This window comes from Vombatus ursinus, unplaced genomic scaffold (assembly GCF_900497805.2).
Source record: "Vombatus ursinus unplaced genomic scaffold, bare-nosed wombat genome assembly UNPS02014784.1, whole genome shotgun sequence".
NCBI lineage: Eukaryota > Metazoa > Chordata > Mammalia > Diprotodontia > Vombatidae > Vombatus > Vombatus ursinus.
The window spans coordinates 2,648,075-2,662,440 of record NW_020954562.1 but is presented as its reverse complement, the minus strand read 5'-3'; the positions used below and the strand labels follow the sequence as shown (position 1 = coordinate 2,662,440).

The 14,366-nt window shown below is 36.3% G+C and overlaps 1 protein-coding gene across 6 annotated transcripts in view; it reads left to right on the top strand.

Annotated features, from left to right (window-relative positions):
- INPP4B (inositol polyphosphate-4-phosphatase type II B) overlaps positions 1 to 14,366 on the top strand; it is a 920,894-nt gene that overhangs the window by 806,960 nt on the left and 99,568 nt on the right. For all 6 annotated transcript variants that reach the window (XM_027866808.1, XM_027866807.1, XM_027866810.1 and 3 more), the window contains 3 exons: positions 3,791 to 3,914; positions 4,661 to 4,778; positions 8,160 to 8,300. In XM_027866808.1, coding sequence (XP_027722609.1) covers positions 3,791 to 3,914; positions 4,661 to 4,778; positions 8,160 to 8,300 — 383 coding nt within the window. The remainder of the gene's footprint in view (positions 1 to 3,790; positions 3,915 to 4,660; positions 4,779 to 8,159; positions 8,301 to 14,366) is intronic.

Genomic DNA, 14,366 nt, shown 5'->3' with positions numbered 1-14,366 from the left:
TAGCAGGAAGAATAGAAAAAGAAATTCCATTTAAAATAACTATAGGCAATATAAAATACTTGGGAGTCTACCTTCCAAGACACATGGGAATTATATGAACACAAATACAAAACACTCTTCAACACATCTAAATAATTGGAGAAATATGAATTGCTCACAGGTGGGCTGAGCCAATATAATAAAAATGACAATACTACCTAAATTCATTTACTTATTCAGTATTCCAAACAAACAACCAAAGAATTACATCATAGAGCTAGGGGAAAAAAATCATTTGGAGAAACAAAAGGTCAAGAATATGAAGGGAATCAATTAAAAAAATCTGAAGGAAGGGAGCCTAGCAGATTTCAAACTGTATTACAAAGTGCAACAATCATCAAAACAGTTTGGTACTGAATGAGAAATAGAATATTTGAGCAATAGAATAGGTTAGGTACACAATATGTAGAAGCAAATGAGCACAGTAACCTCATGTTTCATAAACCCAAAGATCTTAGCTACTGGGGCAAGAACTCATTCTTTGAGAAAAACTGTTGGGGAAAATGGAAAGAAACTAGGAGTAGACCAGCACCTCACATTGTGTACCAAAAAAGCTCAAAATGGGTACATGATTTTTACATATACAGAGTTGTATATGCAAATTAGGGGATTGGGAGAAAAAAAATTGCCTGTTACATTTATGTGTGGGGCAAGAGTTCCTGACCAAACTAGTCATAAAGAGGATCATGAAAGGTAAAATTGATAGTTTTGATTACATAAAATTAAAAAGTTTTTGCACAAAGATATCCAATGCAACCAAAATTAGAAGAAAAACAGGAAACTAGGGGGAAGAACTTAGAACAAAATTTTCTGATAAAGGTATGATTGCTTAAATATAGAGGAGACTGAGCCATACTTATAAAAATAAAAACCATTTCCCAATTGATAGATGGTCAAAGTATGTGAACAGGGAGTTATTAGAAGAAGAAATCAAAGCTATCAATAGTCATATAAAAAAACTCTAAATCAATAATAATTAGATTAATGTGAATTAGAATAACTCTGAGGTATCACTTCACATCGATTAGATTGACTAAGATGACAGAAAAGGAATATACCAAATGCTAGAGGAGATGTGGGGAAATCGGTACAATAAGGCACTGTTGGGGAACTGTGAATTTGTCCAACTATTCTGGAGAACAATTTGGAACTAAGGCCAAAGGGCCAGAAGCCTGAATACTCTTTGACCCAGCAATACCACTACTTGGTCTGTATCCCAAAGAGATCAAGGAAAAAGGAAAAAGACCTGTATGTAATACATATGGTCATTCTTTTTGTGGTAGCAAAGAATTGGTGACTAAAGGGGTGCCCATCACCTAAGGAATGGCTGAATAAGCTGTGGTATTTGAATGTGATGTAAGACTCTCATGTTATAAGAAATAATGAAGAAATTGATTTCAGAAAAACCTTGGAAGACAAACTCTTGCAAAGTAAACAACCAGGAGAAAGATCTCCAGAGTAGCAATATCATAAAGATTATCAACTGTGATAGAATGAATAACTGATCAATACAAGGATTCACCACAACTCCAATAAACTCATGACAAAAAACACTACCCACCCACAGATAGAAAATGGACTCAGATTATAGCTTTAAGCATATTATCTTTTCCTTTATTTTCTTATTTTATTTTTTCCCTTAGAACATGGCTAATGCAGAAGTATATTTTCTAAGACTTCATATACATAAAATGGATATTATGTTTCTTGCCTTTTCACCAGGTGGGGGAAAGAGGGGAAAAAGAGAAAGAATGTGGAACTAAAAATAAATTAAAAATTAAAAATAATAAAATGCAACATTTCCTTCAATTATAAAAATAAAACCAATCTGAGAAGTTGTTTGTGGGATTTAACCTGCCAAAGAGGTCCATGATACCAAAAAAAAAAGTTAAAAATTCTCTGATGCAGAAAGAAAAAACTAGTTTCTTCGTAGTTTCTTTCCAGTCCTTAGCAAATAGAACATCCACATTGGAAAAGTTATCTGTAATTCACATCAGACTGATACTACTTTCTTTTAACCTTCAGATGGCTAGATTACAAATTTGTTGATGGGAATTGTGTTATAGTGAGCACATGAGTTGGAAAGGAGTACCATGGGGAATTTCTTCCCTTTCCAACTGAGGGAGCTCTATTTCCATGAAAGGCACAGGTTCTCTCTCAATGTAGCATTATAAAATATACTAGTGGCCTGAATACCATCCATCTAGTGTACCAGCTTAGTTTACATGACAAGAACAAGATATTCTATATTAATTAATTATAGTTTATCTTTTTTTTTTGTACATTCCTGTTAAATTATCATTCTAGAGAACTCTTGGTGCAGAAATTCCTTCCATGGATGCAGGCTGGCAAGTGAGCTGTAACTTAGAGTCTTTGAGATTTGCTCAAGGCATTCGGAGAGTTAAATGATTAGCCCATGGTGACATAACTCATATGTGTCAGAGCCAGGATTTGAATTTAGGATCCCAGCCCTTCAGGCTGAGTGAGACTCCATTCTCCATGCAACACTGCCAGTCATGTTTATAAGTATGTGCATGTATAGACACACAACACAGAGGCTGCCTGGGGAGGTGGGCCTAATTATGGTGAGCTGTCAGCTTGCGAAGACTCATCATTGAAGCTTAGGGGCTCGAAGCTGATTAAGATCAGTTGGTAGAAAAGGTTAGAAAGGAAGAAAAAAAAAGCTTTCTTTCCTTCACACTTTCATGAACTTCTTTTATAATATTAACACCAGCTTCTAGGTTCATTAAGAAGAAAGAAGTCATTGAAATTTTAAAAGACCTTTAATTAAGCTACCGTCCTTCATGTTTTCCTCCACCCAATGGTTTTAAGGTTTGACCAGGAGGGAATAGAGGATCATAAATCCTAAGCTAGAAGGTACTTCACATCGCATCTAGTCAACCCCCTTCACCGTATAGATGAGAATACTGAAGCCCAAATATGTGAAGTGATTTACTCAAGATCATATGCATAGACAAAAGCTGAGTCATTATTGTTGTTTGTCCTTCATTCACAAAGAAGACCATGACATCAGGGAGAAGATGCTATGACATACAAGTCAATTGGATTTAAGTGAGGGAGAGATGTGCAAAGTCACCAGCTTCACCTTTTCCTCTGGAGCCACCTGGGTCCATGGCCAAGATATAGATCAGGATGACTAGAGATAGCCCCGGATGAAGTGGGAGACCATGGCCTTTTTAAGCTAAGGTCTTTAACAGGTCTCATTTTGACTGAGGCAATGCCCATTCAACGATTAAGGCTAGATAAGAAATGAGGCAGAGAATGGATCCAGGGTATTCAATGCTGGGCAAAAGATATTGAGAATTCCTCTAACAATACCTCTAGTTGGCTAGAACGCAGAAAAATGTAATAAAGAGGCAAAGTGAAAAGAGATCATCGAAATGACCTCATTGTCTTCAATGGTTCTGCCATTGCCCACCATCTTCCATGGAAATGCTCTCCTAATAGGTCCCTTCCATGTGCCAAAGATTGCCTTTAATAAGTATACATGTATATGTGTATACATATATAAGCATATACATGTAAATACATATAGTGTATGTATATTTGCGTGGGTGGTTTGTATATAGTTATATAAATTGTAGTATAAGTTCCAAAAATATAATTTTATTAAATAATATGAATCTTATAATCATTTTTACTCAGACCCATGAAGAACTAACTTTCTTGAAATACTTAAAAATTAAGCTAACAGGCCTCTTCAAGTATATTTATACCATCCTGTTTTTAGCTTGCAGGATTGGTCTGTGGATTTATAATGAAATTACACTCAAGTTTTCATGATCCTGATTTCCTCCAGCAACTTCACACTGTGGGCTTGGTTGTACAGTTTGAAGGACTACTGAGCACGTATAGTAAGTATTATTCCTTTTGGTAAATTTTATGAACATGCCACCAGACACATGAATGTTTACCCAGAAAACTTTTAAGATCAACATGAAACACTAGGAATTTACTTCCTCATCTTAACAAATCTTACAGAAACAACAAACAACTTTTAAAGTAGAATTGCCCATCTAAGACTATGCTACAATGAAACTTTTCATACTCAAATGTTTGTTTTGAAAGTGTAATTGTAGTGAATTTTAATATAGAACCCTGAATTTGTCATTTTTAAATGTAGGAGGGTTATATTGCCATTTAATGTCAAAGACTGTCACCCATTCAGAGTTTAGGGCACACAAGCCTTTTACCCATGATGCTTTCCCAGTTAGGGCAGTGGAATAAAAAGATAGCATAGTTCCAGCCCCAGGAGTTTCTAATCTAGCCACTTTTGGCATTGATGGAAATCAAATATCAGCCCTACCAACATCAAAAAGGTTTTTCTTTTACTAACCTAGTTAAAATTCCTTCCAGCCTCTAAGAAAGCATGTGCCATTTTTCTTCCCTTTAAGAGAACTTTAATGTTGGAGTCTGATAAAATCATACTTGTTTCAGCCCTGAAAGCCATCAGGTCCAAGGGAAAGCTTTTCAAATGGAATCACTGTACTTGGTGTTATTCACTCAAGTGCCTAGAGCCAGTTCCATCATGGGCAGATAATCTCTAGTGACATTTTTGTCAAATGACTTGTTTGTAATGAGAGGTTTTTTCCCTGTTCAGGTGAAGAAATTGGAATGCTGGAGGATATGGCTATTGGCATTTCAGATTTGCAGAAAGTAACATTTAAAATAACTGAAGCCAAATCCAACGATTTCTTGCCAGTTGTAACTGGAAGGCGGTAAGTGGTGACCATTTTCTAAGCATTAAGTTCTGTTGGACCCATAGGATTACCTTCTTGCAGAAAAGCTGATGTTGTCATAGATTTAAAGCTGGAAAGTACCTTCAAGTTCTTCAAGTCCAATCCCAATCATTTTATAGATGAGGAAATTGAGGCCCAAAGAGCTGATGACTTAACAAGGGCTACATAGACAAGCATCTCAGGAAGAACTTGAATCCATGTCTTCCGGACTCCAAGTTCAATTCTATGTAAATTATACCATGCTGCTTCTTCAATAGATGTGAATGGAAGTAAAAGGGATTTTTTTTTTTGGCTTCTATTGCACCATTTTGATGCAAAATACTATTGGTTATATGGATAAAATTAACATCTAGCAAAACTCAAATGCCAGAGGGACAAATCAGGAACAACCAGAAGGTGTAAAAAAAAAAAAAAAAAAAAAAGCAAACTTGGCCCTCGCATCAGGGACAACGTCATCAAGTCAAGTCAATAAACATTCAGTAATCATCTTTCTGTGCACTAGGTGCTGTGCAAGAAAGACAGCCTCTGCCCTCAAGAAACTTGCATTCTAATAGGTGAAGGCAATACCCAAAAGGAAGCTGAAAATTAAAGGGTTAGGCAAGAAAAGGTAAAGGTACCTCACATGAGAGTGTGGTAAAAGTCCAGAGTGAGGAGTGTACCCTGGGCAGCAATGAAGGTATGGCTGGCTTTGGCCTCCTCCTTTAAATGAAGGTTTTGGGAGGAACCAGTCAATCAGAGGGAGACGCCAAAGGAGCAAAAGGGAATTCCAAAGTAAGAAGTCCATGTGTAGACAACTTCCAGGATGAAGAGTTTTCCATGGCCTAGTAATGGTTCTAAAAATGAGAGCCACTCAAAAGTGGAATAGGCTGTCTCAGGTCATTGGTTTCCTTCCCACTGTAAGTACATTCTTGGCAGAGGGTAATTGACCACTTGTTGTGTAGACTAGGGATTCTTTGTATTTATGGGTACTAGATAACCCTTGAGCTCTCTTCTGACTCTGAAATTCCCTAACTCTGTAAATATTTGTAGATCTACTATTGCACTGAATATGTCAATGCTCCCATGAAATATGGGGAATTTTAAAAGATTCCATGACTGTGATTATTTTTTCCCCTTTTATTAGGATCCAAACTAAACCACCAAGTGTTTTCACTTTTTGCAGGAATCGTTTCCTTAATAGCGTCATAATTCTTGAGATGATTGTAAATTAAATTTTGCTAAAAGCAGCAACATTTTAGAAAAAAAAAAGATATATTTCCTCTGTCGGGGGTATATACCTCCATTTTTCTTAATTATTCCTGTCAATTCACTCCCAGATTTCGAGCCTTCCGAGAAGGGTTGGAAATAAATAGCCTAGAAGGTCAGAGCATGATGGGCAAAATATCAGGAATAATTAAGAAAAATGATGGCATTGTAGAGTAGTCCTCAAAGAGAAGAAAAGCTTTGCTTTGTAAATCATTTCAATCAGAAAGGCCCCAAAACAACCACTGCTTATCGTTGGCTATTAATTTCCCCCTTTGTAAAGGTACTGGAAGAAGTCTGGTTCAATGTAGGTCAAGGTCCCTGGAAACATTGTAACTGGAAGAAAGAGAGGAAGAATCCTCAGAAACCCTGTTCTCACTTCCCCTTCTCTTGATTAGGGGCAGATAACATGAGATTCCATGTCAAAGCTTAAAAAGAAACTATTAACCCCTACATGCCCTCATTAAAAAAAAAAGTCTATGCTTATTTCTGAGTAGGCAAGATGCTGAATTGCTGTCTAATTAAAGGCATCCAGAGGCCAAATCAAAGATCACTGGGAAAGATAAAGGGAACCCTGAATCTCATTCACAAGGATAACATGGACCATTTTATTTTTAACCATTGCTATTTCTTTTAATCAAACTGTGAAAAGCCCAGAAATAAGTCTTCCTCACACATTACTGCCAGTCAGTACCAACCCACGAAGTGCTGAGATTAGCACTAACAAAAATCATGTTACCTTCATATTCAGCACAGAATAACTTTCTAGGGGAAATTGAAGAAACCTTTGTGTAGGAAGAGGTTCAAGTATGTCTAGCATTTTTGTTTCTTACTCAGTCATGTAAACCCATGGAGAAATAGCAGAATGTCTTTCATCTGAAGGGCATTATATAAACATGGAGTCATTGATGAGGAGCAAAGTAGCCTAAGTGAATAGAGGTCTTGGATCCAAAATCTAGATGACTTGGGTTCAGTCCTTGCCTCTGACACTTCACTTTTTGAGCCTGTTTCCCTACCTGTGAAATGGGGATAATGACATATATATATATATTATATATATATATATACATATATATAAAATCTACTACCTGGTATGTAAAGTATTTTGAAAACATTTTAATGCTAATCATAAATGCCAGCTTTTTTCTCCATATTCCTTCCTAAGAGATTGGTAAATAGTCACACCAAGGCTAGTAAAAACAAGGATGACAACCACAGATAAATGGTGCCTCTAAGAGAAATTCTGATACTGTTCCTCATCACTGAGTTCATAGCAGTTCAAAATGTCCATAGGGCACAGCTCCCTGGTCACATCCAGATAGCTCATGGTGGCAATATCCTTATGTCCATGCTTACAGTGAAAGAACTAAGAAAAAAAAAGAAGCTGATATGACAAAGGAACTGCCTATTTGTCTTAGATTGTGACTTTGGTTGCCCCCAGACATACAATAAAACTTAAGTATTACCTTATTCTTAGACTATTTCACTGTAGTTTACCTTAAACATAAGTTAACTGCCTACATTTTCATAGCTAATGACAACCAGACTTCCCTACTCCACAAATCTTGAAAACACAACTTTTGGCTCGGTCTAGTGATTAGCACAGTGGCCGGCAAATAGTAGGAACTTATTAATACGTATATGCTTGTTGACTTGGTTTAGTTTTCACTGTGGGAACAAAGCTATCGTTATTGGCTCTTGCTATCTATGACCTTGGGAAATTCAGCTCACCTCACTTAGCCTCAATTTCCTCCTTGGTGCAATGAAGGGGTGAGACTAGAGATCACCTCTAAGTTTAGTTCCATCTCTAAATCAGGAATCTTATGATCCATTGATCATTTAGTGAATTTTGTTTTCATATTTTTATATGAATGGTTTGCCCACCAGATTGAGTTAAGATTATAGGATGTAATTGGAAACATAATTGGATGAAGATTATAGGATATCATCAGCTCCCTCCTCCAATAAGCCAATAATAAGGAATTCCTCATTCCACTCACTTTTGAATTACATTCTAAAGGGATGCCTTGCCTTTTTTCATAGAATCATAGTAACATAGAGGATGTGAAACTCTTCTCCCCTCCTTTTTTGTTTATTTGTTTGTTTGTTTTGTTCCAGAGAACATTATGTAATAGAGGTCAAGCTTCCAACCAGGATGTTTGAGTTGCTGCCACTAGAGATTAAAGAAGGGAAGCTGTTACATGTATACCCAGTCCTCTTTAATGTTGGAATCAATGAACAGCAAACTTTGGCAGAGAGGTAAGTCTGCAGTCGAATTCATGCTACCATTTCTCTGTGATGTGCTGTGAAGTCCCAGATGTTTACACATATGGGACTTGTTTGGAATCAGGCTCAACATTTTCCCTTATATCAATCCTAATTTGTTAAGCAAGGGGAAAACATCAGATTGAAGGAAGCCAGTTCCAGACTCAACCAAAATACATGATAAGCCAAAGAAAATATGAATAGATATGTTGAAATACATTTGACTGAACAATCTGGTTTTACAAAATAAAAATCGAGTTCAGTAAGATTGGTGTGAATTAACTGATGCGTGAATACCGTTTCAATGATAAGCTCTCTCAACTGGTCATTTTCATTGACCAATTCCACATTGAATGTTTTATTTCACTGTAATCAAATATTATATCCACCACTGTGTGAACTCAGTCAATAATTAATAAACAGTTGTTAATTATGTATTAATTATTAGTTAATGCACATTAATTAATTATTATTACTACGTGCCAAACACTGTACTATGCATTTGAGACAGAAATATAAACAAGACAGTTCCTGTTCTCAAAGAACTTATAATCTAATTGGGGAAGACAATGCCTAACAGGAAGCTGAAAGGAGTTGTGGGGTAGAGAGGAATGTATTTGACTCAGGGATATGATGGAGAAGTCAGAGACATCCCAGAGTAGTGCAGCCACCAGAAATGAAGAGATGTTCTGAGCTAAGCTCCTTCCTTAAGTGAAGGTTTTAGAATTCATCACTCCACCTTTCAATCAGAGGAGTAGAGGGAAGTGATGATGAGGTGGAGTACTAACTCCATTTTTTCAATCTGGGAAAGGTTAGCAGCAGTGAGGAATTGTCAGCAGCAGAAGCTCCAGCAGAAGATAAACAGGCTAGCCTTACACTTGTGCTTAATGGAGCAGTCTTATATCTTGCTGCTGAAACTTACCAGCTGACTTCTCTTTGCCTCAGTTTCCTCATCTACAAATTGGTGATAATAATATCTACCCACCAGGGTTATTGTGAGGATCAAGTGAGATAATAATTGTAAAGCATTTAGCACGGTGTCTGACACATACTGAATGCTATGTAAATGTTAGCTATTAATATTGTTATTCTTTAAAAATATTAATTACATCACGTGAGTCAGATGGTAGCATAACTTTTGGAAGAGCTTAAGACTATCTGGCCCCCAGTTCCTTATATGCTCCCTGATATAAGAAATATTTACATTTTGTGACCTTTGAATCCTAATGCTTCTATATTGTCAATCTTGGACACGTATGTAGCCTGTTGTCCCCATCTGCTTTTCGCATGGTAATAACTGACATTCTGCTTGCTTCTAGATCTTTAATACTTTCCTACCCTTACCCCCAATTTCATGACTAAACTTGTCCTTGAGTCCCACTCTATCCAAGGCTATGCTCAACAGGGTATTTTAGAATCTTCATTGGTGGTGGCTCAAACCCCACAAAGATATCTTTGCTTTCACCATGGTTGCAAGACAAAATCTATCCTTTAAATGTGTTTATATTGGCCAAATACAACAAAGAGCTTCTGCTCATATTTTTTAAATAATCAAACAATTAGGTTTCCAACAGAAACCCAAAATAAATAGGAAGACTGGCCAATAATAGCTACATTTAGATCTATGGTTTAGGATTGCCTTTCTTAAACCTAATTAGTTCTCTGATGTGTTCAGAATAAAATATGGGCTTATTAGCAACCTACCCTTTCTCCTATATGCTGCCTAAGACCTGCCATATAGCACTTAGTATGATTACTGAATTAATTTTCAGAAGCAGAATTGAGAATACATGGAAGAATTTTACTTGTCACCAGCCATTGATTAGTGTGCTTTAACCCTCTGTACTTAGGGTGTTTGTCCTTCATATCCTTATAGGGCAATTTTTAGTTAAAATGATTTTAAAAAGAAGTCAGACAATTGCTGTATAAATAAAGTTTAGAGTTAAGAGTATTGAAGATTATTACAATAAGAGTCAATTGCAATAAGAATAAATGGCAGGTGTTATGGCACATTGATAGTGCCTTGTAATCAGTCAAAAAATATGACTTCGATGGACCAATAAGGCCATTGTCAGAACTATATTTCAATAGAAGTGATCTCCTTTGTGATCCCGTGTGTTTTATTAATTTAAAAACACTGAGAAGGGGTCCATAGGCTTTCCAGATTGTGGAAAAGGAGCCCATGACATAGGAATTGTTAAAAATCCTTGATTTGGAGAACACAGACGTTTACTTGCCCTAAACATTTATTTTCTTTTTTTTAACCTTCTATCATATATTTTATTTTCTTAATAAACAAATACATTTTCTTAAAAAATAATTCCCTAATCTTGAGTCCCCAATGTCTACATATTTTCTCCTACAAGATACTTCACTGTATCTGGAATACCTTATATTCTGAACATAGAAAAGCAAAGTTAATTAACTATATTGGTATCACTGTATATAAAATATATATTTTTTAAAGATCTAAACATTTATTTTCAAATGTCTCCATGCTAGTCAATTCAATTCATGTCCACAAGAATTTATTAAGTGTCTGCTATGAGCAGGACACTATCTCCGGCACTGGAAATAGAAAGGAAAAAACAAAACATAGTCTTTGTTTTCAAAGGAACTGCCATTCTACTGTGATGTTAGCAAGGTTGTTTTATTTTTTTTCCCCATAAAGCTGAGGCATTGCCAGCTATGGATAACTTTTTTGTGATTTTTACCTTAATTTGACTTTGTTTGACAACAGGCCTTCTATGGTTGCTTTTGTATGACAATGGTTTTCATGTGATCCAGTCACAATTGTCAATGAGAGGACTATATGAGACTGGCAGAAGGGATGGATGCTTTGCACTGGACATGCATATGAATTGCTATACTATCTGAAGTAGAAAGAGACATAAGTAGTTATCAGAGTATGAAACCTAGAGTAAAAACAGAACAGCTGTGGCACAAAGGGACACACAGGAGCCAGAATCAAGATCTACAGACCAGTGGAATTCACTGGATTCAGCAGACAGTAGCAAAAGTCAGATTGAAAGTAAAGTGTAAGGAGAATCCAAAGTTTCGGAGGGAAATTAAAAAAAGAGCAAACCAAGGCATGCAAATTCATTGTGCTTATGGATGTTCCTAGGAATTGTTATTTTATAGAAATTTTGGTCTCTAATTCTGCATCTTTAAAGGGGCCTTGCTTGTAATATCCACATAGTGAGTGGATGCCTTACTATTTTTTTTTCTTTCCTACACTCTCTTTCTGAGTTAGAACATTCTTCCCAGACAATCTGATTTTTCATACTTCTGACATGTCCAATATTAACTATTGTTTTATGGTGAATTATATTGAGTTTTGGTTCTAGCTTGAGCTTCTGAAATGTAGAAGTCAATATCTAACCTGCCCAGTTGCACAGCTGTGGAATGATATTATATAATTATGTTATTAGATTATAGGTAATATATTGCACCAACTCTGATTGATGATAAAGTCCTGGATTTGGAAATAATATAGAAGGCATGGTTTCAAATACAAACTTTCTTACATACTAGCTTTTTGATATAGGACAAATCATTTCCCCACCCTGAGACTCAGTTCTTTATCTGTAAAATGATGGCATTGAATGAGATGTCCCCTAAGCCCCCATCTAGCTCTAAATTTTATGATCCTATACCTCATATCTGTACCCCTACCTCCTCTCAGGTATATCTTGCTAGATACAAAGGGTTTTTTAAATCACTTTGTACATTGAACCTGAGTTCGATGGCCATCACTTGGAAGGAAAGAATGGAAATAAATCAAAAGTTGTAGATTTTAGTTCTGTGTCTGCCTTAACTAGCTTAGTCAGTGAGGTACCCCAAGCACATAAAGACACCCAGAAGAATGGGTGGATGAGAACAATCTGTTACGATGGCCATTAAAGCAGCTGAAGCAGGTGTATTGGACCACTGTCAAGCATGGGAGACATCAAGGTCACTCTGTGCATCCTGGGCCATTGCCAATTGTCCTGGCTTTTGTCTTGCCACTGGACTTCGATGACTCTGGAAGAGAGAGTGACGTTAATAACTTTGTACAACTCTATCTCACTTAAATCCAATTCATCGGCAAGTCAGGACGTTACTCCTGTTGTCATTGATCCTTCTCAAAAACAATGGAGAAACTGAAATGACAGCAACCTTAGTCAAGTGTTAACTGCTCTGGGTTTCAGCTTCCATGTCCTTAAAGGAGGGAGTTGGTCAGGTGACCTCTTAGCTTGAAAATTCTACGATTTTACATTTTTTCCAGTCATTATCTACAAGGTTGCAGACACATCTAAATGAAATAAGAATAAGAACAAGAACAATGGCTAACACTTCTTTGGTGATTTAAGATTTGCAAAGCATTTCATAAATATCGTCTTATTTGAACTTCACAACAATACTATGAAATAGGTGCTCTTACTATAAGGAAACTAAGGCAATTACATAGTTAATATATAGAAGAGTTAGAATTTGAAATTATGCCTTCTATCTTCAAGACTAAGGTCTTTCAGCCAATCAAAGCTGGTGCAATATATTACCAACAACATAGTAACCTATAATTAAAGATGAAGAAATCTAGATGAAGAGATTACGTTATTTACTCAGAGTCACACAGGTAGTAAATATCTTGATAGTAAGTATCAAGACACTTAATCTCAGGTCTTTCAGATTCCAAAGCTAGCACTCTATCCACTAAACTATCTAGCTGCCTCAAATAGAGCTATCTTGTCTGAACACAACTTGTACATATTTGATCCCATCTTTAAAATAGTTACAGATAATAACTTGTGGTGAAGAAAGTAACCATAACATAGTGGCAAGACACTTTTAAGATAATTTAATCATCCGAATGAGTCAGAAGAGTGCCCTTCCTTCAAATCTAATATAGATGTCTTGTTCAATTACACGACTCCCAAGGGATGTATTGTGGAAAGCAGGCCTTTTGGCATCATAGCCAAAGCAAGACAGATCCATATCAACCGTACTAAAGAATGGCACCACAAGGAAAATGAATGAAAAAGAAAATCATCAAATGGCAAATTTTGTGGCAGGTTTTTTTTTTAATCAGTAACAAGATGAAAAATATCTTAGGAAGGGAAATCTGACAGTGGAATAGTAAATGGGCAGAGAGTAGAAGGAATATAAGAGACAATGAATTGTGGGAAATTTTGTTATTATTTGGTTAATGATTGAATTTGGGTTGGGGGGGAGTACAGGGAGGAATTAAGTATGACTTCTAAATGGAGGAATGTAGATGGAATGACAATATCCTCAGGTTTGTGTGTTTGTAGATGAATGAACAACCAAAGGCTACTGATAAATAGATTAATGGCTACCTGGAGGGATGTCTCTAGTGGAATGACTTGGTGCCCTATTCTACTTGGCATTTTTTATTAATGTCTTGGATAAAAAATATAGGAATGTTCATCAAATTTTCAGTTGATAATGTATTAGATGACAGAACTGGAATCCATAAAGGTAGCTACTTGGTAAAATGATGGTCTCACACTAAAAAGATGAAATTTAATAGAAAAAAATATATAACACTTTCTTAGGTTCCAAAAAATATCAACTATGCTCATGTAGAATGTGAGGGACCTGAAAATAACAATTTATTTGAAAACGGTTAGAGAGTCTTAGCTTCATGTGAGCTCATTATGCACCCATATTGTGATACAGTAGCCAGGAAAGCCAATGCACTTTGGGGCTACAGTATTGGAAGTGGAGCAGTCAACTCTGAGATGATCAGAACACCTGTAGAGAATGGCATTCAGTTCTGAACACCATTTTTAAGGGATAATTTGATGTGCAAAGAATGAAGGTACCCTGTAATATACATTTATTCAAAAAGCATTTTTTAAGCATGTGCCAAGAATTGTGCAAGATGCTGGGGACCCAAAGACAAAAAGCAAAATGTCCTCAGGCCTAAAGGAGCTTGTATTCTATTGGAGAAAAGCAGCATGTACGTGGAAAATTAGATAGATGGATGGATGGATGTATGACAGAGAGCTGGATGGATGAATGATAGAGGGATGGATGGATGGATGATAGAGGGAT